Below are 19,781 nucleotides of genomic sequence, written 5' to 3'. Positions count from 1 at the left end.
CAGCTTCCGGCGGCAAATGGCGAGGCGGCGCGTGGCGTTGCCCACTGGCCTCGGCACGGGCCTGCCCACGCACCCTCCCAGCGCGCGCCTGACCCTGTCTACCGCCGTTGAAGGGCTTCCTAGCCCTAGCAGTACATACTGGGAAGCCCCCCAGGGGTTCTCCGGGGCCGAGGAGACCATTCGGAGTGGGGGAGGGGAAGATAAACCAAACTATTTATGTTAATCGTGCATGCTTCCTTTATGGAGATTGGCCAGTGTTTTACTCTAGTAACCAATCACTTCAGAACAAGGGTGGGTCCGTTGAGATCTCTCACACTCATTGGTTGAGAGGTTGCGGCGCAATGGAAGCCCTTAAACCGAGAGTATCCGGGATTATTTTTCCCCGCCGTGCGGTGCGTGTCCCGGAAGTGACGCATGGCCAAGGCCGGGCGGCCGCCCTGCCCCCGCTTCCTTTCACGCTGTCGCTGCACGTAGGTGGTTGTGGCCACTGTGCCCGGAGGGAGGCGGCGGTGGCCAGTAATGCCTGGGAAACTCCTCTGGGGGGACATTATGGAGCTGGAAGCACCCTTGGAGGAGTCCGAGAGCCAGAAGAAGGAGAGGCAAAAGGTGCGCTGAGCATGGGCCGCGCCTCCTTTTGGGCTGCGCCGGCTTGGGCGGGGAGGGGAACTGTCTGTCCCTGATGATGGCCTGTCAGAACCGGGCCGGAGCATCCGAGGGCCTCCCTTCGCGCCGCCCTCGGCCCTCTGAGGTCGCTCAGGGACCGTTTCCACCTCCACCCTCCCGACCTGGAGAAAGATGGCCCTGGGCCTTGGGCCTCTCCCCCGCGTGGCCCCTCAGCCCTTCCCGTTGGCGCCTGAATCTCAGACGGGCAGACTCAAGCTCCCATCACCATGGAATCTGTTCTTTCTCTCCTTAAGCAGTGACGCTTGTCATTTCATTTTCATTGGCCCTCTTAGAAGATGATTAAGAAAAAATGATTGCTTTGAATATGTGTTGCTTCTGTCACCCCGTCCCCTGTGCAAGAATCCTGGGGAAAGCGATCTTAGGTTTACAAACCTCGATAACTAGTCTATAGAGGCTTAAGAAAAAGTGTCACTGAGACTTGCCAGGATTTGTCAGTGATGGAGATCGTGTGGGTTGCATTATTAATAGCCTTTACTGTCAGTATTTTCATTCAATCCGCAGGTGTTTATTGAACCTAATTTGTACCATACTCTTTGCTGAGCACCAAGGAGGTTAAACTAAATAAGTAAAGAAATGGTCTCTGCTTTCAAGGAGCCTGTAGAGGAGTTGTAGTCTTTCCTGCTCCCACCCCCCCGCCCTCTAAAAAAAAAAAAAAAAGGGGAAAAGAAAAAAACATCCCGAAAACTCAGAGGACTTAGAGGATCACAGGGTGCTGAAAAATGCCCAGGTAAAATTATCACTGGAGACATTTGACCTGGAAAAAAGAAAGCAGCTGAAGAGGCTAAGGTGGCAGTATTCGAAGGCTGACATTCAACAAAAGAATGAGACTTATTTTGTATAGCCTTAGAAAGCAGAATCTACCTCTCTGACCTTATCACTAAGGTAAACTTGCCATTCCAGCTAACACTTTTATTGTGCTAAAATACACATAACGTTTATCATTTTAACCATTTTTAAGTATATAGCTCTGTGACATTAAGTGTATTTACATCGTTTTGCAGCTGTCACCACCATCCATCTCCAGAACTTTTCATTGTCCCAGACTGAAACTCTGTGCCCATTAAACACTCACTTCTCATTCCTCTCTCCTTCCACTCCTGGCAACTACCATTCTGCTTTCGCTGTGTGAATTTGACTACTGAAGGTACCTAGAGTGTAAGCAGAAAACCAAGCAGGTATTTTTAAAAAGGCGTCTTTTGAAATTCTTGTCTTTTGCATCCCAATCCTGTCCACCTGTCAAGGCCTAGTTTATGTCTTTCCTGACAACCCGAATGTACCGTTATCTAGTTTCAGTGGCTATCTTTATCATTTGATTGACATTTGTTATGCATTTCTATGTAAAATTAGTTCATTTTTCCTGTATGTATCCCACATATTTCCCAAAAGTTCTTGAGGAAAATGACCAAATCTTTGTCCATCCTTATGTTTCACTATCTTGTTTAAATTGGTGGCTTTCACATTGTAAATTCCCCAGAAATACATGTTGACTGCCCTTTAACTATGAAAGATAACCAGAGATTTGGAAACAAATTGGAATACCAACTAAAAGAAATAGAGCATTAGAATACAGGTCTGGTGGCTAGCTGCAGTGGCTCATGCCTGTAATCCTAGCACTTTGGGACGCTGAGATGGGAGGATCGCTTGAGCCCAGAAGTTTAGGTAGAGTTTTGTAGAGACCCTGTCTCTACAAAAAATGAAAAAATTAGCTGGGCGCGGTGGCTCACACCTGTAATCCCAGCACTTTGGGAGGCTGAGGCAGGTGGATCACCTGAGGTCAGAAGTTCAAGACCAGCCTGGCCAACGTGGTGAAATCCCATCTCTGCTAAAAATATAAAAATTAGGCCGGGCATGGTGGCTCAGTGCTGTAATCCCAGCACTTTGGGAGGCTGAGGCGGGTGGATCATGAGGTCAGGAGATCGAGACCATCACGGCCAACATGGTGAAACACAATCTCTACTAAAAATACCAAAAAAGGCCAGGTGCAGTGGCTCACGTCTGTAATGCCAGCATTTTTGGAGGCTGAGGCAGGTGGATCACCTGAGGTCAGGAGTTCGAGACCAGCCTGGCCAACATGGTGAAACTCCGTCTCTACTAAAAATACAAAAATTAGCTGGGCATGATTGTGCATGTCTGCAATCCCAGCTACTCAGGAGGCTGAGGCAAGAGAATCGCACGAACCCGGGAGGCTGAGGTTACAGTGAGCTGAAATTGCACCACTGCACTGCAGCCTGGGTGACACAGGGAGACTCCATTTCAAAAAAAAAACCAAAAAACTCAAAAATTACCCAGGTGTGGTGGTGCATGCCTGTAATCCCAGCTACTCGGGAGGCTGAGGTACAGGAATCGCTTGAACCCGGGAGGCAGAGGTTGCAGTGAGCCGAGATTGCACCATTGCACTCCAGCCTGGGCGACAGAGCAAGACTCCGTCTCAAAAAAAAAAAAAAAAAAAAAAAAAATTAGCTGGGCGTGGTGGCAGATACCTGTAATCCCAACTACTCAGGATGCTAACGCAGGAGAATTGCTGGAACCCAGGACGCAGAGGTTGCAGTGAGCCAAGATCACGCCATTGCACTCCAATCTGGGCAACAAGAGCAAAACTCCATCTCAAAAAAAAAAAAAATTAGCCAGCCGTTGTAGCTCGTGCCTGTAGACTCAGCTACTCAGGAGGCTGAGGTGGGAGGATCACTTGAGCCAGGGAGGTTGAGGTTACAGTGAACCATGGTTGAGCTACTGCACTCCAGCCTGGGAGACGGAGTAAGACCTGTCTAAAAAAAAAACAAAACTGAAATGAATGGTGGTCTGGTATTGAGGTGAGGATAACTTTGGTTCGGATGTGTTGAGATATGGAGCTGGTCCTTAGATTCTTAGAGTTGGAATGTAGGTGAGGAAGGGAGTCTGGAAGTATGTATTGAGCCAATAAATAGTAATAAAAGTGAACATAGAGAACAGATACTCAAGGAGCATCCACTGGAGGAGGAAGGAGAGGAACCATTGAAGAAGATATGTGGTAGAGGTAAGAAGATAGAGGTAAGAAGGGAATATAAAGTGTAACTGAAACCAAGTAGACGGAGAGTGCCAAGCATTGTGGGTCTAAAGTGGAATAATTTATTTAATCACCTTGAGATGTTACCGGGCTTAGACCGAGAGGTCTCCCTTTGCCTTGCTTCAACTTCTCCCTATAGTGTAGGGCCCAGAAGCAATTCAAGCCCCAAGACTGAATCGATAAATAATCTTTTTTTTTTTTTTTTTTTTTGAGACAGAGTCTCGCTCTGTCGCCCAGGCTGGAGTGCAGTGGCACAATCTCGGCTCACTGCAAGCTCCACCTCCCGGGTTCATGCCATTCTCCTGCCTCAGCCTCCCAAGCAGCTGGGACTACAGGCGCCCGCCACCATGCCCGGCTAATTTTTTGTATTTTTAGTAGAAACAGGGTTTCACCGGGTTAGCCAAGATGGTCTCGATCTCCTGACCTCGTGATCCACCCGCCTCGGCCTCCCAAAGTGCTGGGATTACAGGCGTGAGCCACCACGCCCGGCGATAAATAATCTTATTTTTCTGTAGAACCTATTGGTTTGGAAAGATGTGGGCTAGTGCAGTTAACTGCAGATCAGATGATGTAATGTGTAACTGCAAAGCATTTTCACACATATTGTTCAATTCTCACAGCAATTCCAGTTTTATGGATGAGAAAATTATATGTGAAAGAACTCTAAAAGTTGTGTAAGTTATGGTGAACATTTTGGTGGTAGTAGTTTTTACTATCACTAATCACTGCTATCTATTTTGAATATTTGACCAGGTAATTCATTTTTTTGAGAGTGGCTGAGATTATAGGCGTGTGCCACAACACGCAGCTAACTTTTGTATTTTTGTAGAGACGGGGTTTCGCCATGTTGGCCAGGCTGGTCTTGAACTCCTGACCTCAGGTGATCTGCCCAACCTTGGCCTCCCACAGTGCTGGGATTATAGGCGTGAGCCACCACGGCTAGCCACCAGGCTAAAGTCCTAAATTCCCAAATCATTTATTGTGTTCTGTAAATATCACACTGGCCACTAGTTTGACATTTTAAAATTGAAGTTGAAAAATAGTGCTTTTTAAAAAAATTAACTAAATTTAAAACGTAAAAAAAAAAAAAAAATTCCAGGATTACTGTCCTTCCGTGGAAGTATAACAATTGGACTTCTATATGAATTATATAGTTTCGTTTTCCTTTAACCTGTGAATTGTCAAAGTGCAGGGGGGAAGCATAATGTGAAAAGAGAATGGGCTTTCAAGTCAGGCAGTGCTAGATTCAATTTCTAGTACTTACAGCTGCAGGAAATCCCACGTGTGGATCTTTGGCAAGTTGCTTAACCTCTTGGAACTTCTGTTTCCTTGTCTATAAAATGGCAAAGGTGGCTGGGCGCAGTGGCTCATGCCTGTAATCCCAGCACTTTGGGAGGCCGAGGCTGGTGGATCACCTGAGGTCAGGAGTTTGAGACCAGTCTGGCCAGCAGGGTGAAACCTCGTTTCTACTAAAAATACAAAAATTAGCTGGGCGTGGTGGTGTACGCCTGTAGTCCCAGCTACTTGGGAGACTGAGGCAGGAGAATCAGTTGAACCCGGGAGGTGGAGGCTGCAGTGAGCCAAGATTGCGCCACTGCACTCCAGCCTGGGTGACAGAGCAAAACTCTATCTCAAAAATAAATAAATAATTAAATAAAATGGCAAAGGTAATACAGGTTCACTATCCCTTATCCAAAATCCTTGGAACTAGTTGTATTTTGGAATTCAGAATTTTGGGGATTTTTAGAAGGGTAGCACCCTGGTAGGGTTTGGGGCCCGAAACCTGTAATCAAACACCTTAATATTAAATATGAGTGGTCATACTAAGCGGGATAAATAAAGACTATAAAGAGCCTCACATTAGTTCAAGTTAAATTTTGCCATCAAATGAGTTCAGGTAAGGTTTTGCCTCCAAATAAGTTACAAAAAAACTTTCGGTTTTCAGAGCTTTATGGATATCGCAATTTCGGATAAGGGATTATGGACCTGTACTTCCCTTATAGGGTTGTTGTGAAGATTTAAACAAGATAAGCTGAAAACACATTACACAGTGCTGGGTAGGTATTCCATAAGTATTAATTTTTTTCTCTTGCAAATGTTGGAAGTTTTTGCTTGTTTAGTAATTTATAATTCTGGGGTTGTCTTTCTTTCCCTAAGGAGAAACCGTCTTAATTTTCCTTAAATCTTATGATGGGATTAGAGAGGGGCTAGAGGCTGAGTCTTGAGAATGCTAGGAAGGGGATGAGAAAGATAGCAAGAGTTGAGGCTTAGAGCTTGGCATTAGTAAGCAGTCTGGATTTCTAGCAGGTAGGTTTTCAAAGTAACTGTAGATTGAGCTGAACTGGTGGGGGAGTCACACTCTAACTTCTCTAGAGTCTTAAAAGAAAACCTCTGACCATCTTGTCATGCTTCTTTGTTTGTTCACAGAGTGACAGAAGGAAGTCAAGGCACCATTATGACTCGGATGAGAAATCAGAAACAAGAGAAAATGGTGTTACAGATGACCTGGATGCTCCCAAGGCCAAAAAATCTAAAATGAAAGAGAAGCTAAATGGAGACACTGAAGAAGGATTTAATAGACTTTCAGATGAATTCTCCAAATCTCATAAGTCAAGAAGAAAAGATCTACCAAATGGAGATATTGATGAATATGAAAAAAAATCAAAGCGAGTATCATCCTTAGATACTTCTACTCATAAATCAAGTGATAATAAACTAGAGGAGGTATGGAAGCTTTTTATTTTGCATTTGACATTATCATTGAACTATAGGTTGATTTGATTTTTTTAGGCTAATTAGAATTGATTCTATAGTATTTCTTGATTAGTGTCTAGTACTCTTAGTTGCACTAGAGTGTGTACAGGTGAAGCCTGAGCCTTTTTTCCTTTGGCCCTTGTTTATTTCACTGTATGGCCTTTTTCTTGGGGCGAGGTGGGAGCAATAGTCAAATTTAAACCTTTTCTGTACATTTGGGTTCCTAAAGTTATTCGGAATTGCTTGATGGTTATCTACTTGAATTTCTTTTCTTTCTTTTTTCTTTTTTTTTTTTTTTTGAGTCAGAGTCTCACTCTGTTGCCCAGACTGGACTGGAATGGCACAATCTCGGCTCATGGCAACCTCTGTCTCCCGGGTTGAAGCGATTCTCCTGAGTCAGCCTCTCGAGTAGCTGGGATTACAGGCACGCACCACCATGCCTGGCTAATTTTTGTATTTTTAGTAGAGACTGTGTTTCTCCATGTTGGTCAGGCTGGACTTGAACTTCTGACCTCAAAGTGATCCACCTGTCTCGGCCTCCCAAAGTGCTGGGATTACAGGCGTGAGCCACCACACCAGGCCGATAATTAGTAATTCTTTATATTATATAAATATAATTGCTGATATTCATATACATTTGAGCTTAATGCATAATCTTTGGGGAGCATTGGGAAAAAATGTTGAATCCTTGTCTTATGGCCTTTTTTTTTTTATTTGTGAATTTGCTGTTTGGCAGGAAGCACATGTGTTTGTTGATCTAAATAAGGTCCTTTAAATCTGTATTGCTAGCAGTGGAATCTATGGCTTGCTTCTCACTTTGGTGGGATTTTGCCTGGTAAAATCTGTGTTATAATAGGTTTAACAGTTTATTATTTTGTTTAGATCACATGAGAGTTTAGGAATTCTACTTAAAGGAATTTATCCTATGGAGATGATCAAGAGGTGTGCAAAGCTGTATGAATAAGTATTCTTATCATAGTAATGTTGTTGATAATAGCAAAATATTTAAACATCCTAAATGTCTGATAGTAGACAGTTGGTTTAAATAAAACATACTATAGCTGTGTAATAGAATACAGCTATCCCAAAGGGTATACAATAGAAAAGGTAGTCATTGTATCTTGTTAAAAGAAAAAAATAGGCTGGGCGCAGTGGCTCACGCCTGTAATCTCAGCACTTTGGGAAGCTGAGGCAGGTGGATCACCTGAGGTCAGGAGTTCCAAGACCAGCCTGACCGACATGGTGAAACCTGTCTCTACTAAATACAAAAAAATTAGTTGGGTGTGGTGGCGCATGCCTGTAATCCCAGCTACTTGGGAGGCTGAGGCAGGAGAATCGCTTGAACCTGGTAAGCGGAGGTTGCAGTGAGCCGAGATCACTCCATTGCACTCCAACCTGGGGAACAAGAGCGAAACTCCATCTCAAAAAAAAAAAAAAAAAAAAAAGATTATAAAATGGTATATACGGTGTGATTTAATTTCTATTTTAAAAATTTTATGTGCATAGAGTGAAGATTGGAGGAGTATGTTTCAAATGCGGCTTTAGCTGAGTGGATTATAAATAATTTTTAAATTTGTTTCTGTTTCCTCTGTAGTTTTTAAAGTTGCCTTTTTTTTTTTTTTTTTTTTGAGATGGGGTCTCACTCTGTCACCTAGGATGGAGTGCAGTGGTGTGATCATGGCTCACTGCAGCCTCATCCTCCCTGGGCTCATGTGATCCTCCCACCTCAGCCTCCTGAGTAGCTGGGACTATAGGCGTGTAGCACCATGCCTGGCTAATTTGTGTATTTTTAGGAGAGATGGTGTTTCATTCACTATGTTGTCCAGACTGGTCTTGAACTCCTGGGCTCAAGTGATCCACCCACCTTGGCCTCCCAAAGTGCTGGGATTATAGACATAAACCACTGGGCCCTGCCAGTTTCAAAAGTTTCTACAATGACAGTGTATTGTTTATTTTTTGTTTGTTTGTTTGTTTTTTATAGAGACGAGGTCTCACTGTATTGCCCAGGCTAGTCTTGAACTCCTGGGCTTAAGTGATCCTACCACCTTGGCCTCCCAAAGTGCTGGAATTACAGGCATGAGCCACCACGCCTGGCCAACAGTGTATTATTTTTATAATTTTTTTTAATCATAAAAAGGTAACAGCAGCATTGAGGTTTGTTTAAATGGCATGCCATTTGAATTTGAAATTATTTTTTATCTAATTCCAAGTTTGAAAATTGTTAGTGTGTGTTTCTTTAAACACATGAACAATAAAGCTTACTGGGTAGACATACTGTTTTTGTTCTATGTACACATTAGTATACAAAGTTTTCAATAAATGTTAAATGATAATCTCATGCTAACTTGTATATATGTGAAAGAAATCTTGAAGTTTACAGTAACTTTCTCTTGTATTAGCAACCTAAATAAAAAAGCTTTCAAAAACTGTAGAATAAATTTTTAACTTATTTTCAGAAAAACTTTACATTCCTCATTCTATACTTTCTTTTAGCTTAGTTTATAGGCTTGTGTTAATCTTTATAATTTTGTCTACACCTGTATGATTTAGATTAATAAATAACCTTTTTGGCTGGGCATAGTGGCTTATGCTTGTAATCCCAGCAGTTTGGAGGCCAAGGTGGGAGGATCTTTTTTTTGTTGTTGTTCTTCTTTTGAGACGGAATTTCACTCTTGTTGCCCCAGCTGGAGTGCAATGGTGCAATCTCGGCTCACTACAACCTCTGCCTCCTGGGTTCAAGCGATTCTCCTGCCTCAGCCTCCCGAGTAGCTGGGATTACAGGCATGCGCCACCACGCCTGGCTAATTTTGTATTGTTAGTAGAGACAGGGTTTCTCCATGTTGGTCAGGCTGGTCTTGAACTCCTGACCTCAGGTGATCCACCTGCCTTGGCCTCCCAAAGTGCTGGGATTACGGGCATGAGCCACCGCGCCTGGCCAAGAGGATCTCTTGAGGCCAGGAGTTTAAGACCAGCCTGGGTAACATGGTGAGACCCTGTCTCTACAAAAAATAAAAAACTAAGTGAGCATGGTGGCATGCGCCTGTGGTCCTAGCTGCTTGGGAGGCTGAGGTGGGTAGGATTTGAGCCCGGAGGTTGAGGCCACAGTGAGCTGTGATGGTGCCACTGCACTCCAACCTGGGCAACAGAGTGGGACCCTGTCTCAAAAAAAAAAAAAAAAAAAATAGAGTGTTCCACTAATTTTCCTTGTAAGTTAATCTGTACAAAATTAAAAACAGTAAATGAGGAAGAGTTGAGTATGAATTATATTATTTAGGCCATTGATTTCATTTTTACAGACCTTAACACGTGAACAGAAAGAAGGAGCCTTCTCCAATTTTCCTATTTCTGAAGAGACTATAAAGCTTCTGAAAGGTATGCAGTTTGGTTGTTGTTGTTGTTGTTTTGAGACGGAGCCTCGCTCTGTTGCCCAGGCTGGAGTGCAGTGGGGCAGTCTTGGCTCACTGCAACCTCTGCCTCCTGGGTTCAAGCGATTCTCCTACCTCAGCCTGCTGAGTAGTTGGGATTACAGGCGCGTGCCACCATGCCTGGCTAAGTTTCATATTTTTAGTAGAGACGCGGTTTCACTGTGTTGGTCAGGCTGGTCTCAAACTCCTGACCTTGTGAACTGTCCAAGTTGGGTTACCAAAGTGCTGGGATTACAGGCGTGAGCCACCATGGCTGGCCCAAAGGTATGCAGATTTAATGGATATGCAATTAAAAATCTATCACTAGATTTTGTAAAACTCCTGTGCCTTTTCTGACCAAAAGGAGAACATAAAAAGCATAGAGAAGTAGCTCTTCTTTAATTGCACTTACTTTTACATCATCCTTTTCAATATTCTGGCTTGTTTTTAGCTTTAAGATTTATATGCATACGTCAGAAGTTTAGACTAATTTTTTAGTAATTCTTGTTTGTGGTAGGAATAACTGTGTCACCAGGTATTATGTCTTTAGGCAGACATAGAAGAATCATGATTGTCATTTTCAAATGAATATATTTTTTCCTAATGCTAGTCGTAAAGAAGTATTTTAATTAAATCTCATTTTACAGGTCGAGGGGTAACATATCTCTTTCCTATTCAAGTTAAGACCTTTGGTCCTGTATATGAAGGAAAAGATTTAATAGCTCAAGCACGGACAGGAACAGGAAAGACATTCTCTTTTGCCATCCCCTTAATTGAAAGACTCCAAAGAAATCAAGAAACAATTAAAAAAAGCCGCTCACCAAAGGTAATCGTTATAGGGGGTAAAAGCTTTAAATGTTACTCTAACAGAAAGGGAAAGAAAGTTACACGAGTCCTAAGTTCTAATACCCCCAAGGTAGAGAAGTTAGCGCTGTGGCATAAAGCAAAAATATGTTGTTTTTCACAAAAAGAAATTTCAAGCAAAGTTAAAGTGAAGTAGTTTTTGCACATGAATGTGATGTGCATGGATCCGTAGATGTCTTTGATAATTTCATGAATTATAAAGCCGGTATATCTTATTTACAATTTATATATTTAGTTGACCCTTTTCTTCTCTTTTCTTCCGTCCTGACCTTTGCTTTTAAGCAAATGAATTTTCTAAAGAGGTGTTCATTTATTTGTCATTCAGTAAATGTTCAGCATCATTTATTTCAGTGTTGCCTTTTTTTCCCTTTAGTATGGAATGCGTCGTGAATTTTCATGTCATCCTTGTGCAGGGGTCATGCTAATCTTCTCTGTGTCATTCCATTTTTAGTGTATGTGCTGCTGAAGTGAGCACACACAGATGGACTTTTTAAGAAGAGTATTATAGAAATGATATTGCTAGTTTATATATTATTGGGGTACTAGATATCTGTCTTATTTTATAAATGTAAAATCAACCAACAGAGGGGACTAGTAAAATGTAAGCCTAAAATTTGACTTAAAAAGCAGTGTGCACTCAAGGTTTGTAAAAGTGAAGAAAAAATCAGCATCATAATATGAACAGCTGCATGACTAAAAGTAATTTGTTCTTTGTAGGACTCCTGAGTGGTATTATAAGAGCAAATTAACACACATAAATAAATATAATTAAATCATAATAGTGTTGGATCAGCTATCCCAAATCAGGTTGGCTGTGTTGACTTACAGGATAAATATTTTTGGAGAGTTATGTTTTTGGGGTGAAATTAGGAAAAGACTGAAATAGGACATAGGATATAATCTCAACACTGCTTTTTTTTTTTTTTTTTAAAGACAGGGTCTCACTCTGTTGCCCAGGATGGAGTACAGTGGGGTGATCATGGCTCATTGTAACCATGAACTCCTGGGCTCAAGCAATTCTCTCTTCCTCTCAGTCTCTCCAGTAGGTAGGACTGCAGGCAGGTGCCACTACACTTGGCTAATTTTTTATTTTTTGTAGAGTCGGGGTCTCATTATGTAGTCCAGGCTGGTTTTGAACTCCTGGCCTCAAGTGATCCTTCCACCTTGGCCTCCCAAAGTGTTGGGATTACAGGTGTGAACCTCCACGCCTGGCCCCAAAGCTGCCTTAAACAGCTTTTGTATTAGAAAGATGTTAATGGAGATTCCAGCTCTGCCATTTCTAGGTGTTTGATTTTGGGCAAGACTTTAATTCTCTGAGATACAAGTCTCTCATTTACGAAAATGGTGTAATAATGCCACTCATGGGTTTTTATGAGAATCAAATTAGATAATTCCTGTAAAGCATTAGTTCCTAGCACATGGTGAACATTCATTCGTTTAACAAACATTTTTGAGTTTCCTGTACTGTACCAGGCACTGTTTGAAGTGTTAAGGAATACAGTAACCCAACCTGACATAAATTCCTGCCTTCATGGAGCTTACATTTTATTGGGTGAGATAGACAATCAGCAAATAAGTAAAATATCAGTATCTTAGGTGGTTTAAGTGCTGAGGAGAAATGATAAAGAGGGGCAGGGGGATATGAAAATGGGCTTGGGAACCTCACTGAAGAGACCTGAAGGAAGTAAGGGAGGATATAATAAATATATGCTGCTGTTCCTTTTACTATTTGTGATGTGTCTTTAAATACTGCAATATTAACGTTGAGATTCCTAGTTTTAAATGCACCTAAAAAAAGTCTTCTCGGTTTTAATTTAGATATGTCTTTAGAAAAGTATCTTTTTGTTTTTTAAACCTCTCGCTCAGGTACTTGTTTTGGCTCCAACAAGGGAACTGGCAAACCAGGTAGCCAAAGACTTCAAAGATATAACTAGGAAACTCAGTGTGGCGTGTTTTTATGGTGGAACATCATATCAAAGCCAAAGTGAGTAAATATGTATGATAGACTTGCAAAGACATATTTGATACTCATATATAAATAAATAATGTGAAAGTGTGGATTTTACATATTGATGGCATTTCTCTCTTCTCACAGTTAATCATATTCGAAATGGTATTGACATCTTGGTTGGAACACCTGGTCGTATCAAAGACCATCTGCAGAGTGGCCGATTGGATCTTTCTAAACTGCGACATGTTGTGCTTGATGAAGTGGATCAGATGTTAGATTTAGGTTTCGCTGAACAAGTTGAAGATATTATTCACGAATCCTACAAAACTGGTATATCCTAATTCAAAATAAGCACATTAGCAATTATTCTTCAATCTTAAATGCAAATGAGTTTTTATTTAATAATTTTTATTGCAGTGTCCCCTGCGTTCTAACAAAACTAAAATAATTTGGTATCTCTTCTGTCCTTGAAAAAGAAAGTATGATAGGATCATTTTAACTATTTGCTTAGCTTTCTATGCTTTATTCTATTTTTTTTTATAGTCAGTAGTTAGATTTACTAACTCATTTTATTGATTTCTTTGTTCATTGTTCCTTCTTAAATTCTCACTTTCCTTTTGGGTTCAGTTCTCTTCATACTGTCCCCCAGTTTTGCAAGTTGAAAGTTTTAATAATTGCAATGAAGTCTGTGTGTTAAAAATTCACCCCAAGTTTTACATTTTTCATTATTTTTTTGAAGCTTGGGAGGATTTTTAAGAGCTGGCTACATCGTGGGAAATTAAGAAAACATTTGAATTCTTTTTGTTTATTTAAGATTCTGAAGACAATCCTCAGACTTTACTTTTTTCTGCAACTTGCCCACAGTGGGTATACAAAGTTGCAAAAAAATACATGAAATCCAGATATGAACAGGTTGACCTTGTTGGAAAAATGACTCAAAAGGCTGCAACTACTGTGGAAGTAAGTAGCTTTCTAGCATGATAGATTTTAGCTTTTAGTTGGTATTTACTTTTGACATTTGTTGAAGCTAAACTTAAGTTTTGGGTACCTCTTCACGCCTAGTCTTCCTTTTCTGCTCTTAGTAAGACACCTATATATTTTTATAGTCTGAGACTGAGTAGCAGAATAGAATAAATAGGGGGAAAAAAAGCGTACGAATAGGCAGGTCCTAATAGGAAACACACAAGCAGCCATAGAGACAGATTTGAAGTGTTTCTTTCTCTCTTTAAAGCTGCTCAAAAACAAAAACAAAAAACAAAATATTTACAACGTGACAAAGAAGGCGATTTATATTTACTAGAAAACAATAGTGCAGAGATAATTTGTTAAAGCTGAGGTGAAAAAAAGTTAGATCCTCATCCCATTCCCCCAAACCAAAAAAATTTCTCAAAGATTTAAAAAATTAAGCTGTAAAATAACTTAAAGCAGACATAGGTGAATAAAGAGTTTTTTGATTTCAGGAAAGGGAATACTTTTCTAACAAAGAAATTGGGCCGAGCATGGTGGCTCACGCCTGTAATCCCAGCACTTCGGGAGGCCAAGGCGGGCAGATCACTTGAGGTCAGGAGTGTGAGACCAGCCTGGCCAATATGGTGAAACCCTGTCTCTACTAAAAATAGAAAAATTAGCCAGCCTGGTGGCGGGCCCCTGTAGTCCCAGCTATTTGGGAGGCTGAGGCATGAGAATCACTAACCCGGGAGGTGGAGGTTGCAGTAAGCCGAGATTGCTCTGTCGTACTCCAGCCTGGGTGACAGAGGGAGACCCTGTCTCAAAAAAAAAAAAAACAAAAAAAACCCCACAGAAGTCAGAAGAAGAATCCATAAAGGAAAAGGGTTATAATTTTGACTCCATGAAAGTTAAACCAATGGCATGTTTAAAAAAATAATTAGGGCCGGGCGTGGTGGCTCACGCCTGTAATCCCAGCATTTTGGGAGGCTGAGGCGGGCGGATCATGAGGTCAGGAGATCAAGACCATCCTAGCTAACACGGTGAAACCCCATCTCTACTAAAAATACAAAAAAATTAGCCGGTCACAGTGGCGGGCGCCTGTAGTTCCAGCTACTTGGGAGGCTGAGGCAGGAGAATGGCGTGAATCCAGGAGGTGAAGCTTGCAGTGAGCCGAGATCGCGCCACTGCACTCCAGCGTGGGTGACAGAGCGAGACTCTGTCTCAAAAAAAAAAAAGGAAGAAAAAAGGCTGGGTGCGGTGGCTCACGCCTGTATTCTGAACACTTTGGGAGGCTGAGGCGGGCAGATCACGAGGTCAGGAGATCGAGACCATCCTGGCCAACATGGTGATACCTCGTCTCTACTAAAAATACAAAAATTAGCTTGGTGTGGTGACCCGCACCTGTAATCCCAGCTACTTAGGAGGCTAAGGCAGGAGAATTGCCTGAACCCGGGAGGCGGAGGTTGCAGTGAGCCAAGATCGCGCCACTGCACTCCAGTCTGGAGACAGAGTGAGACAACATCTCAAAAAAAAAAAAAAAAAAAGAACTAAAGGTAATATTTACACTATTTATGACAGGCAACTAGGTAACATGTCATCTTTCTATTTAATAGTTGCATATGTATGCGTATGTAGGAAAGACTAGGTGACTAAGTGAATAGTAGTATCTGCAGAATGTAATGCAGTGGTTAAAAACAATTAGTGATAAAAACCAAATTATACAATGATGTATAGAAAAATTACACTATTTAAAAAAATACACAAATAGTGCTAAATGGATTCCTTAGGCATTTATGTAAATATACGAACACAGGTTGAAAGAATAAACATCAAAATAATGATTACTTCTGGGAAGGGGCATGCTGGATGGTAAAAAGAAGCTTTGTGGGCCGGGCATGGTAGCTCATGCCTGTAATCCCAGCACTCTGGGAGGCCGAGGCGGGTGGATCATGAGGTCAGGAGTTCTGAGACCAGCCTGGCCAACATAGTGAAACCCTGTCTCTACTAAAAATACAAAAATTGGCTGGGCATGGTTGCGCACACCTGTAGTCCCAGCTACTCAGCAGGCTGAGGCAGGAGAATTGCTTGAACCTAGGAGGTGGTAGTTGTGGTGAGCCGAGATTGCGCCACTGCACTCCAGCCTAGACAACGGATTGAAACTCTGTCTCAAAAAAAAAAAAAAAGAATAAGAAAAAAGAAGCTTTTTATTTAGTAATGTTTGAAAGTTTTGCAGTAAGAATGTAAAATGTATAGTAAAAAACAGTTGATAAGGACATTTTCAAACATATAAAATTGAATAGTAAATTGAATAGAAAGATTGAATAGTATAAAGAATATGATGTACCCATTACCTATTACCAGTCTTTAACAATGATCTTTTCTTCACCCCTGCATTTGAAACAATCCCAGTCATCATTTCATCTTCAAGTAACTGTATGTATTTCCAAAATGATAACTAAGGGCTCTTTAAAACCACAGTCAGTATCACAGTAGAAGAAAAACAGTGATTTTTTTTTGAGATGGAATTTCATTCTTGTTGCCCAGGCTGGAGTGCAATGGTGTGATCTCAGCATACTGCAACCTCCACCTCCCCGGTTCAAGTGATTCCACCTGCCTCAGCCTCCCGAGTAGCTGGGATTACAGGCGCCCACCACCACACCTGCCTAATTTTTTGTATTTTTAGTAGAGACTGGGTTTCGCCATGTTGGCCAGGCTGGTTTTGAAATCATGACCTCAAGTGATCCGCCTGCCTTGGTCTCTCGAAGTGCTGGGATTACAGGCGTGAGCCACTGCGCCTGGCATAGTAATTCTTTAATATCATTAAATACCTAGTGTGCACATTGCCCTCGCTGTCTTTTTTAAATAGTTTGTTTGAATCTGGATCCAAATACAATTCTTACGTTGCTACTGATTGATATACGTCTTAAACATTTTATAATCTATAGTTCCTTTTTTTTTTTTTTGCAATTTTCTGTTGAAAAAACTCATTTGTTGGCCAGGCACGGTGGCTCACACCTATAATCCCAGCACTTTGGGAGGCCGAGGCTGGTAGATCACCTGAGGTCAGGAGTTCGAGACCAGCCTGACCAACATAGTGAAACCCCGTCTCTACTAAAAATACAAAAATTAGCAAGGCATGGTGGCACGTGCCTGTAGTCCCAGCTACTTGGGAGGCTGAGAAAGAAGAATCGCTTGAACCCAGGAGGCGGAGGTTGCGGTGAGCTGAGATCGTGCCACTGAACTCTAGCCTGGGCGACAGTGTGAGACTCCGTCTCAAAAAACAACAACAAAAAAACTCATTTGTTTTATGAGTTTCCCATAGTCTGTTTTGCTGATTTGCATCCCTGTGGTTTTTATTTTTACTTATTTTTTTACTGTTAACACCACTCAAAAGATGTGGTGGGTTTTCTTGTTTGTTCGTGTTATGTTTTTGTTTTTGTTTTGAGACAGAGTCTTGTTCTGTCGCCCCGGCTGCAGTGCAGTGTGGCATGATCTCAGCTCATTACAGCCTCCATCTCCCAGGTTCAAGTGATCTCCTTTTAGTAGAGATGTAGTTTTGCCATGTTGGCCAGGCTAGTCTGGAAGTCCTCACCTCACATGATCCACCTGCCTCCGGCTCCCAAAATGCTGGGATTACAGGTGTGAGCCACTGTACCTGGCCTCCCCGTAAGTATTTTAACATACATATCTTTTTTTTTTTGAGACAGAATTTCACTCTTGTCGCCCAGGCTGAAGTGCAGTGGCACAGTCTCGGCTCACTGCAACCTCTACCTCCGAAGTTCAAGCGATTCTTCTGCCTCAGCCTCCTGAGTAGCTGGGATTACAGGCGCCTGCCACCATGCCCAGCTAATTTTTGTATTTTTAGTAGAGATGGCGTTTCACCACGTTGGCCAGGCTGGTTCAAGCTCCTGACCTCAGGTGATCCACCTGTCTCGGCCTCTCAAAGTGGTGGGATTACAGGCATGAGCCACCGCGCCCTGCCTATATATATCTTTAAGTAGAGTGCCTTATTTACAATTGTTTAAATTGAGGTAAAATTCACATAACTAAAACTAACCATTTTAAAGTATACAATTCAGTGTCATATAGTACATTTAGAGTACACAGCCATCATTTCTATCTAGTTCCAAACATTTTCATCACCCCAGAAGGAAACCCAACACCATTAAAGTTACTCCCCATTCCCTCCTTTTTTTTTTTTTTTTTTTGAGACAGAGTTTAGCTCTGTTGCCCAGGCTGGAGTGCAGTGGCCTAATTTTGGCTTACCGTAACCTCCACCTCCCGGGTTCAAGCAATTCTCCTTACTCAGCCTCCCGAGTAGCTGGGACTACAGGCGCCCATGACTAAGTTTTTGTATTTTGAGTAGAGCTGGGGTTTCACCATGTTCCCTAGGCTGGTCTCAAACTCCTGACCTCAGGTGATCCGCTGGCCTTGGCCTCCCAAAGTGCTGGGATTACAGGCGTGAGCCACTATTCCCAGCCTCCATTCCCTCCTTTCTTTATCCACTGTCAACCACTAGTCTGTTTTTTGTCTCTATGGATGTACCTGTTTTGGATATTTCACGTGCAGTCATGTGCTGCATAACGATGTTTTGGTCAGTGATGGACCATATATATGATGGCACATATTCGATGGTGGTCCCATAAGATTAAAACGAAGCTGTCCTATACAGGTGTATCAGTTTTTATCTTTTATGCCATATTCTTACTGTGCCTTTTCTATGTTTAGATATGTTTAGAGATGCACATACTTACCATTGCCTACAGTGTTCAGTACAGTAACATGCTGTTTAGGTTTGTAGCCTAGGAGCAATAGGACATACCATATAGCCTAGGTGTGTGTAGTAGGCTATACCCTAGGTTTGTGTAAGTACACTCTTTGATGTTTGCGTAATGATGAAGCTGCCTAACAATACATTTCTCAGAACGTATCCCTGTCATGAAACAATGCGTGACTGTAAATGTAATCATACAATATGTGACTTTTTATGTCTTGTTTCATTCACTTAGCATAATGTTTTTGAGGTTCATTCATATAATTTTTATTATGTACAATGAAATGTAAAATCTTGTGTACATTTGCCTATTTTTGAAAAATTCATATGTGTGTAACCCAAACGCTTATCATCATATCGAAAGTTGCCATCATCCCAGAAAGTTCCCTCATGCCCCGTCCCAGTCAGTATCCCCAGTTCAGAGACAACCACTGTTTGATTTTTCTTCCACAATTGATTGGTTTTGCCTATTCTAGAACTTCATATAAATGGAATGATACGATACTGTATGTGCTCATTTTCTGTAAGATTTTATTCGGCTTTTTTTTTAAGGTTCATATTGTTCCATGTATATCAATAGTTGGTTTCTTTTAGTTGTTGAATGGTATTCTGTTTGAATATACTGCAGTTTGTTTATTCTTTCGTCAGTTTATTGATGACCATTTGTCTATATTGTTTTTAAGTGCTGTTGAGGAGAGTCTTTGTCTTACAGTCTCCCAGGAAGGCTAATTCTTGACCAGATAGAAAAAATACACAAGAGAAATTTTTTAAAATAATTTTAATGAAACAAATAATGTGGTATTTTCATTCTTCAAAGCATTTGGCCATCCAGTGTCATTGGTCTCAGAGGCCAGCAGTTATTGGAGATGTCCTTCAAGTCTACAGTGGGTCTGAAGGGAGGGCTATTATTTTCTGTGAGACCAAGAAGAATGTAACTGAAATGGCCATGAATCCACACATAAAACAGGTAAGTCTTTTTTTCATGCTTTCTCTAATTGAAATTATGGGGATGAATCACTGAACGAAAATTATATTGTCCTTTGTGGACCAGATTTGATAGTCATTCTCAAAATTGAGTTGTAAGGCTGGGCATGGTGGCTAACACCTGTAATCCTGTGACCTGATAAGTCAGGATAGAATTTTATCAGTTTTGTTTGTTTGTCTTGAGACAGGGTCTCCCTCTTATGCCCAGGCTGGAGTGCAGTGGGACAATCATGGCTCACTGCATTCTTGACTTCCTGGGCTCAGGTGATTCTCCCACCCCAGCCTCTTGAGTAGCTGGGACTACAGGTGCATGCCACAATGCCCAGCTAATTTTTTGCATATTTTTTAGAGAGAAGATTTCACCATGTAGCCCAG

At 41.6% G+C, this 19,781-nt stretch overlaps 1 protein-coding gene and 1 non-coding gene across 7 annotated transcripts in view; one reads left to right on the top strand and one right to left on the bottom strand.

Moving 5' to 3' along the window:
• The first annotated feature begins 14 nt into the window (after window positions 1-14).
• Window positions 15-19,781, top strand: part of LOC100436047 (DExD-box helicase 50) — a 46,921-nt gene continuing 27,154 nt past the window's right edge. The window contains exons 1-10 of one of the 6 annotated variants that reach the window (XM_054523372.2): window positions 1,355-1,566; window positions 1,686-1,859; window positions 5,673-5,784; window positions 6,155-6,451; window positions 9,778-9,853; window positions 10,533-10,711; window positions 12,616-12,733; window positions 12,845-13,030; window positions 13,515-13,660; window positions 19,240-19,389. In XM_054523372.2, the coding sequence (XP_054379347.1) occupies window positions 6,263-6,451; window positions 9,778-9,853; window positions 10,533-10,711; window positions 12,616-12,733; window positions 12,845-13,030; window positions 13,515-13,660; window positions 19,240-19,389 (1,044 nt within the window). In that variant the 5' untranslated portion in view covers window positions 1,355-1,566; window positions 1,686-1,859; window positions 5,673-5,784; window positions 6,155-6,262. Of the gene's footprint in view, window positions 607-1,354; window positions 1,567-1,598; window positions 1,860-5,672; window positions 5,785-6,154; window positions 6,452-9,777; window positions 9,854-10,532; window positions 10,712-12,615; window positions 12,734-12,844; window positions 13,031-13,514; window positions 13,661-19,239; window positions 19,390-19,781 lie in introns of those variants that run through there. The other 5 variants (XM_009245535.4, XM_009245536.3, XM_024254098.3 and 2 more) reach the window with 5 other exon arrangements.
• LOC112135262 (U6 spliceosomal RNA) lies at window positions 11,118-11,224 on the bottom strand. Its single transcript, XR_002916568.1, has one exon. It is a non-coding gene; the product is annotated as a U6 spliceosomal RNA (small nuclear RNA).

Source organism: Pongo abelii, chromosome 8 (assembly GCF_028885655.2).
Source record: "Pongo abelii isolate AG06213 chromosome 8, NHGRI_mPonAbe1-v2.0_pri, whole genome shotgun sequence".
In the NCBI taxonomy this organism is placed as follows: domain Eukaryota; kingdom Metazoa; phylum Chordata; class Mammalia; order Primates; family Hominidae; genus Pongo; species Pongo abelii.
Note: the sequence above shows the minus strand (reverse complement) of the source record. Positions and strands in the feature narration are given on the sequence as shown.